The 18,844-nt window shown below is 46.7% G+C and overlaps 1 protein-coding gene and 1 pseudogene across 1 annotated transcript; both read left to right on the forward strand.

Annotated features, from left to right (window-relative positions):
• Positions 1-1,309: 1,309 nt before the first annotated feature.
• LOC135975137 (paired amphipathic helix protein Sin3a-like) overlaps positions 1,310-18,844 on the forward strand; it is a 93,711-nt pseudogene continuing 76,176 nt past the window's right edge.
• Positions 17,304-18,386, forward strand: LOC135975543 (olfactory receptor 10A4-like). Its single transcript, XM_065566762.1, has one exon. The coding sequence runs from the start codon at positions 17,304-17,306 to the stop codon at positions 18,294-18,296; it is 993 nt and encodes a 330-aa protein (XP_065422834.1). The 3' UTR covers positions 18,297-18,386.

An 18,844-nucleotide genomic window follows, 5' to 3' on the forward strand; every position in this document is an offset into this window, starting at 1 on the left:
GGAGCCGGCCCTGCTTCTGCGTAAACGCACAGCCCGTCCACTTAAAATAAATTGCAGGATTGGGGCCTGAATCTATGCATGCACAGGAAGCTAGATGTGAGATCAACAGGATTGCCACATGTGCCTGTCCCCCTCCAATCCTGCCATGGGGCTCAAAGGAGTCAGGCTGCGTTGGGTGGGAGACAGTGGGAACCAACCAGCCTCAGAGCGATACAGAAACCCCTCACTTAACATTGTAGTTATGTTCCTGAAAAATGCGACTTTAAGCAAAACGATGTTAAGCAAATCCAATTTCCCCATAAGAATTAATGTAAATGGGGAGGTGAGGTTCCAGGGAAATTTTTTTCACCAGACAAAAAAACTATAGACTGTATTATGTAGCTATACACACAGTATACGTTTTAAACCAACAATTTAATACTGTTCACAGCTATGATGATGGTGAAGCTTGGTTGAGGTGGTGAAGTTAGAGGGTGGAAGAGGGAGGGATATTTCCCAGGGAATGCCTTGCTGCTAAATGATGAACTAGCACTTGACTGAGCCTTCAAGGGTTAACACGTTGTTAATGTAGCCTCTCACACAAGGCAGCAGGAACACGAGGGAGGGGAGACAGCATAGCAGACAGAGACAGACACACACCTTGTGTGTGGGAGAGAGAGAGAGATGCACACTGCCCCTTTAAGTAAGCTGACCCACTCTTAAGTGCATTGTCTTTTTAAGGATCAGGAAGTTGAGACAGCAGCTCCTGCCCCAAGCTCTCTCTGTCTCCCTGCTCTATATGGAGAAGGGGTAAGCGGGGAGCAGGGGGGAGGGGGACACCCTGATATTAGCCCCCCTTCCTTCCCTGCACAGCAAGCAGGCGTCTCTGGGAGCAGCTCCAAGGCAGAGGGCAGGAGCAGCACATGGCAGTGGTGGGAAGGTCAGCTGAACTGCCAGGAATTGATACCCTGCTGGGTGGCTGCAGCACAGGGAACTTAGAGGAGCGGGGAGCTAATAGGGGGGTTGCCGGTCCACCCTGGTTCCAAGCCCCCACAAGCTAGCTGCAACGGGCTGCTCTTCCTGCAAGCAGTGGACAAAGCAGGCGGCTGCCAAAGGACGTTAGAAGGGAGCATTGCACATCTTTAAATGAGCATGTTCCGTAATTGATCAGCAAGGTAACAATGAAACAACGTTTACGGGGATGACTTTAAGTGAGGAGTTACTGTATCTATATTTGAATATAAAGTCCCTACATAAAGCCATAGGCACCATAACAATTAATTATGCTTACAATAACCCAGTGAGACCACCCAGCATCATTAAACAATCATATTCACAGAACAGATTTAACTCAGCCAGCCAATAAATCCAAAGCAGCAGAAAAACTACTTTCACCCTTCTCTTTGACTTCCCTAGGAGAAAAGCCACTAGCTTTCCCCCAGACAGTGTCAAATCAATGGCTTTTGCAGCATGCCCAGAAGGTCGAGTTTTGGCTATAAGGGATCCTGTGGTATGTACAGGAGAGAATGTTCACCAAGGAAAAGAGACAATGGATGTTGGGAATCTGAGATTCCTTGTCAGAGAAACATGTGATGATATAAATTTGGGTGTCTGCTCTGATGGCTCAGAGAAAAGATCCATCAGTCTTCTGCTTTTCTCCTTCACCTAAGGTTTTGAATGATACTTGGGTCTCCTTCCCTTCCCGGTCTGAGGATTCTACCTTCGTTAGCTCCAAGAAGACACAATACGAAGAACACATCTACAGATGTGAGGACGAGCATTTGAGGTAGAATTCTTCCAAAATCATTTCTTGGAAAGCCTGGGATTCTATGAACTGGTTAGCTATATAGTATAAAAACAACAAGGAGTCTGGTGGCACCTTAAAGACTAACAGATTTATTTGGGCATAAGCTTTCGTGGGTAAAAACCTCACTTCTTCGGATGCATAGAGTGAAAGTTACAGATGCAGGCATTATATACTGACACATGGAGAGCAGGGAGTTACTTCGCAAGTGGAGAACCAGTGTTGACAGGGCCAATTCAATCAGGGTGGATGTAGTCCACTCCCAATAATGAATGAGGAGGTGTTAATTCCAGGAGAGGAAAAGTTGCTTCTGTAATGAGCCAGCCACTCCCAGTCCCTATTCAAGCCCAGATTAATGGTATAAAATTTGCAAATGAATTTTAGTTCTGCTGTTTCTCTTTGAAGTCTGTTTCTGAAGTTTTTTTGTTCAATGATAGTGACTTTTAAATCTGTAATAGAATGACCAGGGAGAATGAAGTATTCACTTACTGGCTTATGTGTGTTACCATTCCTGATGTCCGATTTGTGTCCATTTATTCTTTTGCGGAGGGACTGTCCGGTTTGGCCAATGTACATGGCAGAGGGGCATTGCTGGCACATGATGGCATATATAACATTAGTGAATGTGCAGGTGAATGAGCCCTTGATGGTGTGGCTGATGTGGTTGGGTCCTCTGATGGTGTCGCCAGAGTAGATATGGGGACATAGTAGGCAACGAGGTTTGCTACAGGGATTGGTTCCTGGGTTGGTGTTTCTGTGGTGTGGTGTGGTGTGTAGTTGCTGGTGAGTATTTGCTTCAGGTTGGGGGGTGGTCTGTAAGCGAGGACTGGCCTGCCTCCGAAGGTCTGTGAGAGTGAGGGATCATTTTCCAGGATAGGTTGTAGATCGTAGATAATGCGCTGGAGAGGTTTTAGCTGGGGGCTTTATGGGATGGCCAGTGGTGTTCTGTTATTGTCCTTGTTGGGCCTGTCATGTAGTAGGTGATTTCTGGGTACCCGTCTTGCTCTTTCAATCTGTTTCCTCACTTCCCCAGGTGGGTATTGTAGTTTTACGAATGCTTGATAAAGATCTTTGTCCTCACCCACAACCACTTCAGATTTGGGGACAACTTATACCTTCAAGTCTGATTACTTTGCCCTGAGGACTTGGGATGCATTCGCAGCCAGTACAGCTACTGGAAAAGTCTGTTAACGTGTCTGGGGATGGAGTGGAAATCCTCCAGGGACATCTCCATGAAGCTGTCCTGGAGATACTCCTAAAGCCTTGCCACAAGGTTTCTGGGCAATGCAGCCTTATTCCTTCCTCCATGGTAGGACACTTGACCGCGCCATGCTTGCAGCAAGTAATCTGGTATCAATGCATGACAAAGCCTGGCAGCGTATGGTCCCGGTGTTTGCTGGCATTCAAGCAACATCCGTTCTTTATCTTACTGTGTAATCCTCAGGAGAGTGATATCGCTCATGGTAACCTGGTTGAAATACGGGAATTTAATTAAGGTGACAGAGGTGGCAGTTCCTACTGGGCTGTTTGCCTGTGGCTGAAAAGAAATCCTTCCCTGCAGTTAGCCAAGTGCGGGGCGGGGAGGGGGGAAATTGGCCCACAGCTTTTCGTGTTTGGCTAGCAGGGATCTTCCCTGATACCAGCCACGTGGTGGGGGGAGGGATAAAGCGATCATCCAGAGAATTGGATGGGGGCGGGGGGTTAGTTTGTTTCCTGCTGCTGAATGTTAACAGGAAAACTGCAGCACTCAACGGGCTTTGCTTGGTATGTGGGAAAGGAGGGCGCAGAAGCCGAAAGACAATGGCTTACCATGGCCGCATGCAAGCCGAATTCTGTTGCCCGGACCTGCGTCTCAGATCTCTAGCAGCAAAGACACAGGCACTCAATATTAAGAGGCAAAATGCGACCTTGCACAGAAATCACATGTGCTATGTAATGTGAATAGTGTTGGTCACCGTGAAAGAGTATAAGCATTGTTCTGCAAAATGTATCTTTTTAAAAAATTCTCTCCTTTTTTCCCTCCCTCCAGCAGCTGCAAATTCTTCAAGCCTCCCTCCTCCGTCCCAAAGGCTATCACAGATAAGGCGTCGGAAAAAGAAGACGCGAGACGAGTCAAGGAAAGGGTAGGGACGGTTCTGTGGCCTGCAGCATGCAGGGGGTCAGACCAGATGACCATAATGGTCCCTTCTGACCTTAAAGTCTATGAGTCTATGAGTCTATGTTCGCAGAAATCATGGAATCCACCCGCAGTGACAGAGCTCATCTGAATGAGTGGAAGGACACCGTTTCAAAGTATAGGAAAGAAGACAGTGAACGTGAGGACAGGAGGGACCAACCTGAGGAGAGGAGAGACTCTCGAGATGAGAGGTGGTGGCAGGAAGATCAGAGGAGGCAGGATGCAACACTGGGGCTGCTGCGTGAGCAAACAGACATGCTCCGGCGTCTGGTGGAGCTTCAGGAATGGAAGCTGGATAACAGAGTGCCGCTACAGCCCATGTATAACCCGCCTCCCCCCTCACCATGTTCCATAGCCTCCTCACCCAGACGTGTAAGAACGCGGGAGGGAGGCTCCGTACACCTTCCCATTCCACCTCTGTGGACAGCCCAAGCAAAAGGCTGTCATTTTTTTAACCTTTTTTTAGTGGCCTTTTCCTTCCCGCCGATCCTCCTCCCAAACCCCACCCAGGTTCCCTCTCTCTTTTTATAATGTATTAATAAAGAATAAACGATTTTTAAATGATAGTGACTTTATTTGGTTTTAAAGAAAGCTGGGGGAAGGGGGAGGGTGGGTTCCTTACAGAGAATGAGTCAATAAAGGGGGCGGGTTTTCATGAAGGAGAAACAAACAGATATTTCACACTGTAGCCTGGCCAGTCATGAAACTGGTTTTCAAAGCTTCTCTGATGCACAGAGCTTCCTGGTGTGCTCTTCTAATCGCCCTGGTGTCTAGCTGCACGTAATCAGTAGCCAGGCGATTTGCCTCAGCCTCCCACCCCGCCATAAAGGTCTCACCCTTACTTTCACAGAGACTGTGAAGCACACAGCAAGCAGAAATAACAATGGGGAGGTTGGTTTGCCTGAGGTCTGAGCGAGTCAGTAACGATGGCCAGTGACCTTTTAAACGGCCAAATGCACATTCTACCACCATTCTGCACTTGCTCAGCCTGTAGTTGAACAGCTCCTGACTCCTGTCCAGGCTGCCTGTGTATGGCTTCATGAGCCATGGCATTAAGGGGTAGGCTGGGTCCCCAAGAATAACTAATGGCATTTCAACATCCCCAAGGGTTATTTTCTGGTCCGGAAAGTAAGTCCCTTGCTGCAGCCCTTTAAACAGAGTAGTGTTCCTGAAGACGCGAGCGTCATGAACCCTTCCCGGCCAGCCCACATTGATGTTGGTGAAACGTCCCTTGTGATCCACAAGTGCTTGCAGCACCATTGAAAATTACCTCTTGCGGTTTATGTACTGGGTACCCTAGTGGTACCCTAGTGCTCCGGTGACAAGATAGGGATATGGGTTCCATCTATTGCCCCACCACAGTTAGGGAATCCCATTGCAGCAAAGCCATCCACTATGGCCTGCACATTTCCCAGAGTCACTACCTTTCGTAGCAGCACCTGAGTGATTGCTTTGGCTACTTGCATCACAGCAGCCCCCACAGTAGATTTGCCCACTGCAAATTGATTCCCGAGTGACCGGTAGCTGTCTGGCATTGCAAGCTTCCACAGGGCTATCGCCACTCTCTTCTCAACTGTGAGGGCTGCCCTCATCTTGGTATTCTGGCGCTTCAGGGCAGGGGACAGCAAGTCACAAAGTTCCATGACAGTGCCCTTACGCATGCGAAAGTTCCGCAGCCACTGGGAATCTTCCCACACCTGCAACACTATGCGGTCCCACCAGTCTGTATTTGTTTCCCTTGCCCAGAATTGGCGTTCCATGGATAGAACCTGCCCCATTAACAACATGATCTCCAAAGCATCGGGGCCCGCGGTTTGAAGAATTCTGTGTCCGTGTCCATGTCCATGTTCTCATCACGCTTGTCGCTGCGCTGCCGCCGCTGCTGCCTCCTCACCTCGTTTTTCTGGTCCTGGCTCAGCATAAACTCCACAAGAACGCGCAAGGTGTTTACAATGTTCATGACTGCTGTCTTGAGCTGAGCGGGGGATTACCGTGGTATGGAGTCTGCAGTGTTCACCCAGGAAAAAAGGCATGAAATGGTTGTCTGCCATCCGTTGCTTTCATGCAGGGAGGGAGGGAGGGGTGAGGCTGTACCCAGAACCACCTGCGACAATGATTTTTGTCCCATCAGGCACTGGGATCTCAACCCAGAATTCCAATGGGCAGGGGAGATTGCGGGAACTATGGGATAGCTATGGGATAGCTACCTACAGTGCAACGCTCCAGAAATCGACGCTAGCCCCGGAACATGGACGCACACCGCTGAATTAATGTGCTTAGTGTGGCCGCATACATTCGACTTTATACAATCTGTTTCCCAAATTCGAATTATATAAATTCGGATTAATCCCGTACTGTAGACATACCCTTATAGTTAGAAAGCTTTCCTAATATCTAATCTAAATCTCCCTTGCTGCAGATTTAGCCTATTACTACTTGTCCTGCCTTTGGTGGACATGGTTATGCTTCTACCTAAGGACTGTTCAACCTCTGTGAATAAAAGAATCAAAATCCAAGTAACTGCTTCTGATCACCAACTCCTTCCCCTCCAACCCATTGACTTTATCGTGGTCGGTAGCTTTGGCACAGCTTTCTTTCTCTTCTCTTTAGGTCATTCCAAATGAAACTGTTCAATGGCAGGTGCATAATTGATGCTTCCTTTTATTAGTACATAGAGGCTGAAATATATTTCTGTTAAAAATCTGAAGAATGACATTCACAGAGTGTTAAATGATTGACACTCCAAATGGAACTCAGCACAGCAATTATTTGCCTATGCTAAGATTTATCGCTTTCTTTTGTAGTAATCCTGTCAATTGTGTACCTCCCACGCATGGAAAATCTTATTCCTGAAGGAAGCATTTTAGTAGCCTGTAACTTCTTGTGAAAAGATGCAATACTGTATAGGAAGCAGATGAAATATAGGTAGATTAGAATAACCAGATGTGGAAATATTAAACCATTTCTCAAGTGCCTCCTGTTTTACGTGCACAGCGTTACAGAAGTATTAAGTTCTTGTTTTGGTTCACTTAAATGTTAGGGTAAGTGGACACTTAAAACACTGCAGCTGTGCTGATGCGGTGCTTAAGTGAAGAAACTCCTATGCCAACGGGAGAGCTTCTCCCATCAGCTTAGTTAATCCACCTCCCCAAGACATGATAGCTGTGTCGATGGGAGAAGGTCTCCCGTCGACATGACGCTGTCTACACAGGGGATTAGGTCGATGTAACTGCATTGCTCAGTGTGGATTTTTCACACCCCTGAGCAACATAGTTACACCAATATAGGTCTGTAGTGTAGCCCCGACCTTTATTTCCAGAAAGTAATATTGTACTATGGCTAACACATCTTCCCTTTCATCTGGATGTTGTCTTGGAGACCACCCTGGCAACAATCAGAGTCTTAGAGGCAATCCAAAGAAACTCCCCGCTTGTCTGCTGAGGAGCAAGCCAAATTCCAGCTGGACAACACTCTGGGTGGCACGTCGGAGGTGATCCACCGCAAGGCGCTGCAGAGGATATATGCTGACAAAGCGGCCGACATCATAGACGGGCTGAGGAAAAAATATTGTGCTGAAATGGTACTTCCCAGGTTTCAGCATTATTACTTGTGTTTGAGTAAAACTCATCGTATGCTAGGAACTATCCAAACGTATAATACACACAGAGGCTCCAGTTGAGGAAAGCATACAGTCTGGGAAATGCAGATGCTTTTTATGTTCTAATAAGTGGTTGCGTTTCATAGTACCCAGCTACTATTGTGTCTAGTAAAGCCAAAACATCACTGGCCCTGCTGGCAGGATAAGGATTTTTTATTTTTCCTACCCAAGATAGGGCAGTCTTGAGTTCAAAAATCAAGCTGGGGTGGGGTTCTGTATTGTCAGTTTTGGACACAACTGAGTTTGATCCCATTATAAATCCCATCTGTGAAAGTGAAAAAGACTTTGACGTGTAGAGTCTGTATTGGATTCAGGTTCCAACTCAAAAATTACTGTGTTCTACTGCCAGCCTACTGATCAGAAAAAGGAAGTGAGTGCACAATATTGAGAGGGGGCCAGAGACCACTCTCTTGAATAATAGTTATAATGGGCAATTTCAACTCCCCACATATAAAATGTCAACCTCTGGAGAAGGTGAGGAGAAGGAGTTTTTCAATATTTTAAATGATTGCTTCTTGTAATAGCTAGTCTGTAGCTACACAAAAGGAGAGGTTATTGATTTACCCTGAATAACACTTAAGTTATTGTTATTTTGTGGTCCGGGAAGTAAGTACCTGCCTGCAGCCGTCTAAACAGCCCAGAGTCCCTGAAAACACGAGCGTCATGAACCTTGCCCGGCCATCCAACGTAGATGTTGGTAAAACGTCCCCTGTGGTCCACCAGTGCTTGCAGCACCATGGAAAAGTAGCCCTTTCGATTAATGTACTGGCTGGCCTGGTGGTCCGGTCCCAGGATAGGGATGTGAGTTCCATCTATAGCCCCACCGCAGTTTGGGAATCCCATCGCTGCGAAGCCATCTATGATCACCTCCACGTTTCCCAGGGTCACTACCTTTGACAGCAGTAGCTCAACAATTGCCTTGGCTACTTGCATCACCACAACCCCCACGGTAGATTTGCCCACGCCAAAGTGGTTCGCGACTGACCGGTAGCTGTCTGGCGTGGCAAGTTTCCAGAGGGCTATGGCCACTCGCTTCTGGACAGTCAGGGCTGCTCGCATCCGGGTGTCCTTGCGCTTCAGGGCAGGGGACAGCAACTCACAAAGTTCAAGGAAAGTTCCCTTCCGCATGCGAAAGTTTCTCAGCCACTGGGATTCATGCGGTCCCACCAGTCAGTGCTTGTTTCACGTGCCCAGAATCGCCGTTCCACGGCATCAACATGACCCAGTGCCACCATGATGTCCACGGCGCGGGGTCCCGTGCTTTGTGACAGGTCTGTGCCAGTCTCAGACTTCATGTCCTCATCGTGCTACCGTAGCCTCCTCGCCCGATTTCTCACCATCTGACTCTGGAAAAGGTGGCTGATAAGGTGTGAGGTGTTGACAATGGCCATAACTGCAGCAATGGTCACAGCGGGCTCCATGCTCGCAGTGCTATGGCGTCTGCGCTGTCAATCACCATAAAAGTGCGCGAACTGATTGCCCGCCGGCGCTTTCAGGAAGGGAGGGCGGGAGTGACGGTTGGATGACGACAGTTACCCAAAACCACCCTCGACACATTTTTTTCCCCAGCAGGCATTAGGGGCTCGACCCAGAATTCCAATGGGCAGCGGGGACTGCGGGAACTGTGGGATAGCTGCCCACAGTGCACCGCTTCCAATGTCGACGCTTGCCCCGTTAGTGTGGACTCACACAGTCGAATTACTGTCCTTAGTGTGGAAACACACGTTCGACTTTGTAATATCGATTCCACATATTCGATTTAAGTTACATCGAAGTACTCTCGTAGTGTAGACATACCCACAGAGTTTAAGGACAAAAGGGACGACTAGATTATCTCGTCTGACCTCCTCCGTCTCACAATGTGTTGGGTTTCATCACACAGGCCCACAGAGCACTTTAGCCAGGCATCAAATTGAACGTAAAAGAGAAATATACCTGGTGGTCCCTTTACCAGACCACTGAATGGCGGCACCTCTGGGATGCAGAATGTATAATATCACACAACACTATTAAACAGATGATTAAGGCAGGAAGGAAAGAACACCTTATGCAAAATAGAAACTCTAAGCGTGCATGTGTATGTGTGACTTGTAGCCCATGAAGTGAGCATATAGCCATGCAATGATGATAGTTATATAGTAAGTAAAAGATAAAGGGGTGAGGAACGGATAAGAGAAACACAAAAGATCTGTAGGTCTAGACTTATAAACATTACTTAGAAAGACAAGATTGGTGAGATAATATCTTTTACTGTTGGTGAGAGAAACAGAATTTGGTCCAGGAAAAGATATTACCTCACCTGCTTTGTCTCGCTAGTATCCTGGGACCCAGACAGCTACATCAGCACTGCATACAAGAATAGCTTAAGCAATTAGTGTAAGTAGAAGGCCTTCTAGCCTGAACAGGAGCAGTTGCTCAATGAGTTGGCATAAGGAAGTAAACTATAGACTCATAGATTCATAGACTTTAAGGTCAGAAGGGACCATTATGATCGTCTAGTCTGACCTCCTGCACAACGCAGGCCAAAGAATCCCATCCACCCACTCCTGTAATAAACCCTTAACCTATGTCTGAGTTATTGAAGTCCTCAAATCATGGTTTAAAGACTTCAAGGTGCAGAGAATCCTCCAGCAAGTGACCCATGCCCCACGCTACAGAGGAAGATGAAAAACTCCCAGGGACTCTGCCAATCTGTCCTGGAGGAAACTTCCTTCCTGACCCCAAATATGGTGATCAGCTAAACCCTGAGCATGTGGGCAAGACTCACCAGCTAGACACCTAGGAAAGAATTCTCTGTAGTAACTCAGATCCCACACCAAATAACATCCCATCACATGCCATTCGGCATCTTTACCGCTAATACTCAAAGATCAATTAAATGCCAAAATTAGGCTATCCCATCACACCATCCCCTCCATAAACTTATCAAGCTTATTATTGAAGCCAGATATGTCTTTTGCCCCCACTACTCCCCTTGGAGGGCTGTTCCGGAACTTGACTCCTCTGATGGGTAGAAACCTTTGTCTAATTTCAAGTCTAAATTTCCTGATGGACAGTTTATATCCATTCGTTCTTGTGTCCACATTGATACTGAGCTTAAATAATTCCTCTCTCTCCCTAGTATTTATCCCTCTGATATATTTATAGAGAGCAATCATGTCTCCCCTCAGCCTTCTTTTGGTTAGGCTAAACAAGCCAAGCTCTTTGAGTCTCCTTTCATAAGACAGGTTTAAGTCACAAAACATCACAAGGCTCTGTTTATTGTTTTGTCATAATGACGAGTGTTGCAAACAGCGGATAGGTAACCACAAGGGAATGGGAAGCCTTGCTCAATGTGTGTGTGTGTGTGTGTGTGTGTGTGTGTGTGTGGGCTGCCATCCCTTGATGGAAGGAATGAGTCATGCTCAGTGTGTGTGTGCACATGTCTCTGCTGCCTCTTCCTCTTGTGAACAGCCCCAAGGACTCGTTGATGACAACTGTTGGTCAAGAAAGCACTGGGGCACTGTGGTAAGCAGCCTGACGGGAGCAGGTCCACTGCTGAGCCTCTCACCCAACTCCTTGCAGCACAGGGCTACGTGGTGCCTTGCTCAGGCTCAGGGGGTCAGCATGGACCAAGAGACAATAGTGCCCCCTCGAAGTGAGACCCCACCCAGCTCTTTGCATCATGTCATCCCTTGGATCTATGACGGAGCACTGGGGTTAGTACTGAGCCACAGAGGAGAATGTCCCTTAATGAGTCCTCCATCCTCTTCTCTGCAGCATAGTGACCCCTATTGCTGAACTGGGACATTAGGATCAATCAAACTGAGAAAATCCTACAGAGTCCGTCCCTGCATCTCAGCGGCCCCTAGTGCCACGCTGGGGCACTGCTAGCAGCACTGACTAAGGGGGAAGAGTGCCTCAAATTGAGCATCCCACCCCACTCCCAGTAGCACAGCCCCCACTACGGCCATACTGGAGTAATGGGGTCAGCACTGTCTAAGAAATGAGAGTGTTCCCAGCTGAGCCCATCACCCCATTCTCTGCAGCACACTACCCCCTAGCACTGCTCAGCTTCCACATACAGTTTTTTTTAATGCTCCTGGGAAAAAGCCCTGATTCTGGTCACACTGCAAACTTACTGGAGTAAAAGGGAATAGTCCTGCTGACTTTGTTGGGCTTTGGATTTGTCCTCTAGGAGGGAAATGGGCCCTATGGTTGGGGCAGTGGAGTCTAAGACTGAGGACTCCTGGGTTCTGTTCCCAGCTCCGGGAGGGGAGTGGGGTCTAATATTTAGAGCAGTTGGGACTGGGAGTCTGAGCTCCTGGGTTCTAATCGTGGCTCTGAGACCGGAGTGGGGCTCACAGTCTGAGCCTTGGGTGTTGTTCCTGGCTCTTTGTGTTGTTTTTGAACAAGTAATTCTTCCTCATCATGTCTCTAGACAAAAAGTGTCGCACGCTTTACCACAATTAGTAAATCCCATTATGATTTTCATCTAGAAAACACACATAATGATGATAATGGTGATGATGATGATACAACTGCCTATGAAATGATTGCCCTCGTGAATTTTGTTTTGTTGCAGGTTGAGGCAGAATTGTTCTTCCTCTGAGGAATATTACAAGAAATTTTCTTCAGGGAGTAGGTCCCAGAAGACAGTGAATGAAATAAAAACACCTCTGTTTCCTTCAACACACTTAGCGTCTGCAGCTGGGAGAGGGAACTACTCTTTTTAAACAAGGTAGGCTATGGATGAATAACTTAAGCCCCCAACCATTCTCCAACTGAAGTCCATGGACATTGTGCCCCAGTCTGCAATGGGAACAAGATCATGTCATGGGTTTCTTCATTTGAATTTTCCATACATTGGCAGAGAATAGTAGTGTGTGTCTGAGCACATGGATTTTGTCTGTGTTCATATCTATCTATCTATCTATCTATCTATCTATCTATCTATCTATCTATCTATCTATCATGGCAAATTGCCGGCACTACTATGATGGGTCTCGTGCTTTCTCTTCTTGGCGCCGTTTCTTGCCCCTGAACCAGGATATTAACTGCCCCACTACTGTCCTAGAGGAGGGGAGTGGAGAGGGAGGGATCCCAGCCCGCCCTCTACTCCGGGTCACAGCCCATGGGCTCTAGGGATAGTGTTAAACCACTTGAACTAGCAGTTCCTTCTCCTGGGCTACTTCCCTCCCCTGCCCTTCAGCTTGTGTGTGTGTGTGTGTGGGGGGGCTTCCTGCCCTCACTCTGCACAAGCCAGGTCTTGGTCTTCTTAGCCCACAGCAGCACTTCTCCAAACTTTCCTCTGCTTCCCTTAAAACTGCTCTCTGCTCCAACACCAATCCACTCTGTTTCTGCTCCTTCAAACTGTTCTCTGCTCCAACATCAATCCTCTCTGCTCTAACACCAATCCTCTCTGCTCCAACTCCTTTCCCTGTCTGATTGAAGCAGGGTTTTTTTTATCAGGTGACTAACTTCAGATGCTCTAACTGGCTTCAGGTGCTCTAATTGGCTTCAGGTGCTCTAATTGGCTTCAGGTGCTCTAATTAATCTATAGCAAACTTTCTTCCCTGTACAGGGAATAAGTCTACCTTCTAACCCTCTCCTACTGCCCTCTGGCCATGCTGTATCACATATCCCCCTCCCCTGCTCAACACCATGGGATTGGGTTACTTGGGATGAGAGGCAGTGCTGTCGCGATAGGCCATCAGCGTTGCCGTGTTGGCTTCTGGCCCTGTGCTGTACCCGGAAATGGAAGGGCTGCAGGGATAGGAACCACCTAGTCACTCTTGCGTTCCTCTCCTTGTTTCTGTGCATCCACTGGAGTGGGGCATGGTCTGTCACGAGGGTAAACCGCCGCCCCAGTAGGTAGTAGTGGAGAGTCTCCATAGCCCATTTTACCGCCAGACATTCCTTTTCAACGACGGCGTACTTTTGTTCCCTGGGAGGAGTTTCCGGCTGAGGTACAAGATTGGGTGTTCCTCCTCCCCTACCATCTGCGAAAGGACGGCTCCTAGCCCTACCTCCAAGGCATCTGTTGGTAGGATGAATTCCTTCTCGAAGTCTGGGGCTATGAGTACTGGATGGCAGCAGAGGGCTGTCCTTAAATCTGCAAATGCTTCTTCTGCTATATCAGTCCACTTTACTATCTCGGGGCCCTGAGCCTTTATCAGATCCGTCAATGGTCCTGCTCTTGTGGCGAAATGAGGGATGAATCTCCGATAGTATCCTACTATCCCTAGAAATGCTCTGACCTGCTTTTTGCGGACTGGTCGAGGCCAACCTTGTATTGCCAACACTTTGTTCCATTGGGGTTTCACCAAACCTCTCCCTACTACATACCCGAGGTATCTGGTCTCAGCTAGTCGTATCAGACACTTGAGAGGGTTGACAGTGAGGCCGGCCTTCCGCAGGGCATTTAGCACTGCTTCTACTTTTCCTAGGTGCATTTCCCAGTCAGGGCTATGGATGACTATGTTGTCTAGATAGGCGGTGGCATACTTGGCATGGGTTCACAGCAATTTATCCATAAGTCGCTGGAATGTTGCAGGGGCCCCATGGAGTCCGAAAGGGAGGACAGTGTATTGGAACAGGCCATTGGGTGTAGAGAAGGCAGTCTTTTCCTTGGCATTCTCGGCCAGGGCAATTTGCCAATATCCTTTGGTTAGATCCAGAGTGGTTAGGTATCGGGCCTTGCCTAACTGATCAACTAATTCGTCAATGCGTGGTATCGGATAGGCATTGAATTTGGATACTTCATTCAACTTCCGGAAGTCGTTGCAAAACCTCAGGGTGCTGTCAGGCTTGGGGACTAGGACGATAGGGCTGGACCACTGACTGTGGGATTCTTCAATAACCCTGAGTTCCAGCATCTTCTTCACTTCCATCCTAATTTCTTCCCTTTTAGCTTCCGGTATTCGGTACGGTCTTATCGTCACACTTGCTGGTGACAATATGATGCTGGACCAGTGTCGTACGGCCCAGCTGTGTACAGAACACGTCCTGGTTCCATTGGATCATATCAATGACCTCTGTTCGTTGTTCTGGGGTTAATTCAGGAGATATCTTCACCTGCCCTGTGGGTCATCTGTCTGGGGTGGAGCTCCCCGAATGACCAGGCACGTCTCTTGGTCACGCCAGGGCTTTAGTAAGTTGATGTGGTAGATTTGCTCTGGCTTTTGGCGGTCTGGTTGTCTGACCTTATAGTCCACCTCCCCAATGGCTTCCACTATCTCATATGGTCCATGCCAGCTGGCTAGGAATTTGCTTTCTGCTGTCAGCACTAGCACCATCACCCGTTCCCCTGGCTGAAATCTCCGTACTTTTGCCCAATGGTTGTAATATGTCCGCTGGGCCTCTTGTGCTTTTTCCAAATGTTCTCATACTATAGTTGTTACTCGAGTTATTCGCTCTCTCATCTGTGTCACGTGCTCAATGACATTCTTTCCTGGGTTGGGTTGCTCTTCCCAATCTTCCTTGGCGATATCTAATATTCTGCCTGGGTGGCGTCCGTATAGTAGTTCAAAGGGAGAGAAACCAGTGGACGCCTGGGGGACTTCCCGTATAGCAAACATTAGATACGGTAGAAGGGTATCCCAGTCTTTTCCATTCTGTGCTACCACCTTCCGGATCATGTTTTTAAGGGTACGGTTAAACTGCTCGACCAGTCCATCTGTTTGTGGATGTGTCATAACTATAAAGGGAAGGGTAACAGCCCTCCTGTGTACAATACTATAAAATCCCACCTGGCCAGAGACTTCAAAATCCTTTTACCTGTAAAGGGTTAAGAAGCTCAGGTAACCTGGCTGACACCTGACCCAAAGGACCAATAAGGGGACAAAATGCTTTCAAATCTTGGTGGGGGAAAGGCCTTTGTTTGTGCTCTTTGTTTTGAGGGTTGTTCGCTCTTGGGACTGAGAGGGACCAGACATCAATCCAGGCTCTCCAAATCTTTCTGAACAAGTCTCACATATTTCAATCTTGTAAGTAAACAGCCAGGCATTTAGAGAACATGATTCTTATTTGTTTTAAATTGTTCTGTGTAGTGCACTCCGCATAGAGCGCCACAACAGTGTGCTTTGGTTGTTGGATTTAATTTTCTCTACTTCATTCCCTTTGAATGTATGGAATTGTGTGTGTGTGTGTGTTCAATTTTGAGGAGAATGGTTCTGTGGTTATGGCAGAGTATCAGGTATCAGGAATGTTGACTCTCTGTGTAAACCCAGTCTCTCACCCTTATCGTTCCCCCGATCATTCCCAGTTTCCCCCTTAGTAGCTCACTATTATTTGATGTGTTGCTTTGAGAGCCACATATTGAAGGTGCAAAGGGTATGCAAAATATGATATTTGTTATTGCTCACTTTTATTTCAACTCTGTCATTTCACTTTCATGCCCGTTATTAGGAAGTTCCTTGTCAACAAGTAACCTTGAAGTAAAACATCTGTGGAAAACGTCTCTTCTAACATTGTAGGATCTTCATTCTTGTAAAAATCTTTATTGCAAGGTCATAAGACAAAGATCTCAACCGGTGTAAATCTATACATCTTTTTATACCCATGGAGCTGTTAAGATTTACACCAGCAAAGGTACTGACCCTAGGTCTTACTTTTGTATGTTGAGAGAAACCAATGTATTTTGGATGTTGTGATGAGAAAGACAGGAATGATTTAAGTTGTTTTCTAATATCTAGGGAAGAATAGCATTTTTTAGTACACAGATGGCCCAAATCCCCCATTGTTTTCACCATTTATCGAGCTTCTCATTCTTCAAAGGGCTTCAAACATATTGAGCTCAGCAGCATCAGTTTACTCATGTGAGTAGTCCTCACTTTTGTGAGTTGTAACAGCAGTGGAAATACTTGAATTTCTAAAACAATTCTTGTGATTAAGATCTGAATGAGATCTTAAGAATAACATTCTCAGAGGCAAAAGAAAGAAAGAAAGAAAGAAAGAAAGAAAGAAAGAAAGAAAGAAAGAAAGAAAGAAAGAAAGAAAGAAAGAAAGATTGATCCCTTTTTGGATTTTTATGTAAACTGAAAAAAAAATGTGTTTGAAGAGGAAGAATAGAACTCCTGATGCTGGAAACTGGTATTCCTCCATTGCTAGTTGAAACTGATGTAGCTTCTTTAGGGCTGGTCTACACTAGGGGTTGGGGTTGATGTAAGATACGCAACTTCAGCTATGGGAATGGAGAAGCTGAAGTTGACGTATCTTATTTCGACTTACCTCCCATCCTCATGGTGCGAGATCGATGGCCGTGGCTCCCCCGTCGACTCCGCTACTGCCGCTCTCCTTGGTGGAGTTCCAGAGACGACGGGAGTGCGTTCGGGGATTGATATATCACGTCTAGACGAGACACGATATATCGATCCCTGATAGATCGATCGGTTCCCGCCGATCCGGTGGGTAGTCTGGACGTACCCTTAGAGTGAATTTATCAGATCCCCGTCTGTTGTAAATAAGCTGTATTTCTACTGCTCTCAAAGTGGTCAGATTTCCAGCTGATGTACATTGACATAGCTTGATTGACAGCAATGTGCCTACACCAGTTTATGCCTGATGATGATTGGACCCAGCTACATACTTCTATATAGAATTGCAGCAGGTTTTAGTCTCAAGAGGAAACCAGTATGAATTATTTGATTCACATCCACAGGTTTCCTATTCCTCAGATTCAGTCTCTTTCTTTGCCACCCGTACAGATGATCTATTCTGAGAGTGACCCAGGAGAGAACCAGACCATATCTGAAGTATTCATCCTGGTGGGGTTTTCAAACCTTAACAAGCTGCAAATCGTTCTGTTTCTGGTGCTTCTGGTCATCTACCTGGTCACCCTGATAGGGAACCTCCTTGTTATCCTGCTTATAAAGCTAAACCCCTCACTCCACACCCCCATGTATTTCTTCCTGGTGAACCTGTCTTTCTTAGAAATCTGCTTCACCAGCAGTGTGGTTCCTCAGCTGCTGATTCACCTCCTGGTGGAGCAAAAGACCATCACCATTGCGGGCTGCGCTGCCCAAATGTACGTCATCTCCATCATGGGCCTGACGGAATGCTGCCTCCTAGCAGTCATGGCGTATGACCGTTACATCGCCATTTGTCACCCCCTGCACTACAAAACTATCATGAGTGGCCGGGCGTGTGCACAGCTCGCGGGTGCTTCATGGATCATCGGCATCTCGGTGGAAGTAGCTCAGACCACTTGGATCTTCAGCCTGCCCTTCTGTGGCTCCAACCGCATCCACCACTTCTTCTGTGACATCCCACCAGTGTTGAAGATGGCATGTACGGACACATCCAAAAATGAGATTATGGTCTTCACTGTGTCGGTGCTGTTCATCATGAGCCCTTTCCTGATGATAATCCTGTCCTACATCTGCATTATTTCCACCATCCTCATGCTGCCATCAGTGGAGGGAAGGAATAAAGCCTTCTCCACCTGCTCCTCTCACCTCACGGTGGTGACATTGTTCTATGGAATGGCCCTTATCTCTTACCTGGGGCTCAAGTCTAGCTTCACCCCGGAAAGTAATCAAATGATTTCCCTCATGAACACAATTGTGGGACCAGTGTTGAACCCCATAATATACACTCTGAGGAACAAAGACGTGAAGGGAGCCTTTAGAAAAACAGTAGAGAAGAGCATCTTTTCACACAATCGGAGAAAACAGAGAATGAAAGATAGAGTTAGTTAAAACAGGGGAATGAGGGAAATTCATACATGTTTTGTTGAATTACTCCCAATGACCCTCATTTTTTAAATTGAAATTTTGCCATTTGAAAACCTTTGACCTCTTGTAAACCTGTCTGGAAAATGGGAAGAGAAACTTTTCTTACCAAAATGAGACAAAATTTTAAATATTTAAATTTTCGTGAAAATTTGATAGAACCTTTTCACCAGATTTAAACATCACTGAAAAATCAAATGAGAAAATTTAATCCAAGTAGTTCCTTAATTTTATATCTTCAAAATTTGAAATGTCAAAGCAAAAAATAAGCTCAAAATGAGAAACATTTCATGAAACGTTGAACTTGGTGTGTGCAAATTTAACAATTTTCATCACATTTTTCATAGTTGAAAAATTCCAACCTGCTCTAAAGAAAAGTCCATTTAGGTTTCTCCTTTTCCTTCTGTCAGTCCAGTGCAGCATTTTCGGTTTTTGACCGGGTTGGATTAGGTTTTTTTGGCCTGTCTCTTGATTGCATTTCCCCAGTGCTCCCTCTGGTCTAATTTTAAATAACA

This window comes from Chrysemys picta, chromosome 13 (assembly GCF_011386835.1).
Source record: "Chrysemys picta bellii isolate R12L10 chromosome 13, ASM1138683v2, whole genome shotgun sequence".
NCBI lineage: Eukaryota > Metazoa > Chordata > Testudines > Emydidae > Chrysemys > Chrysemys picta.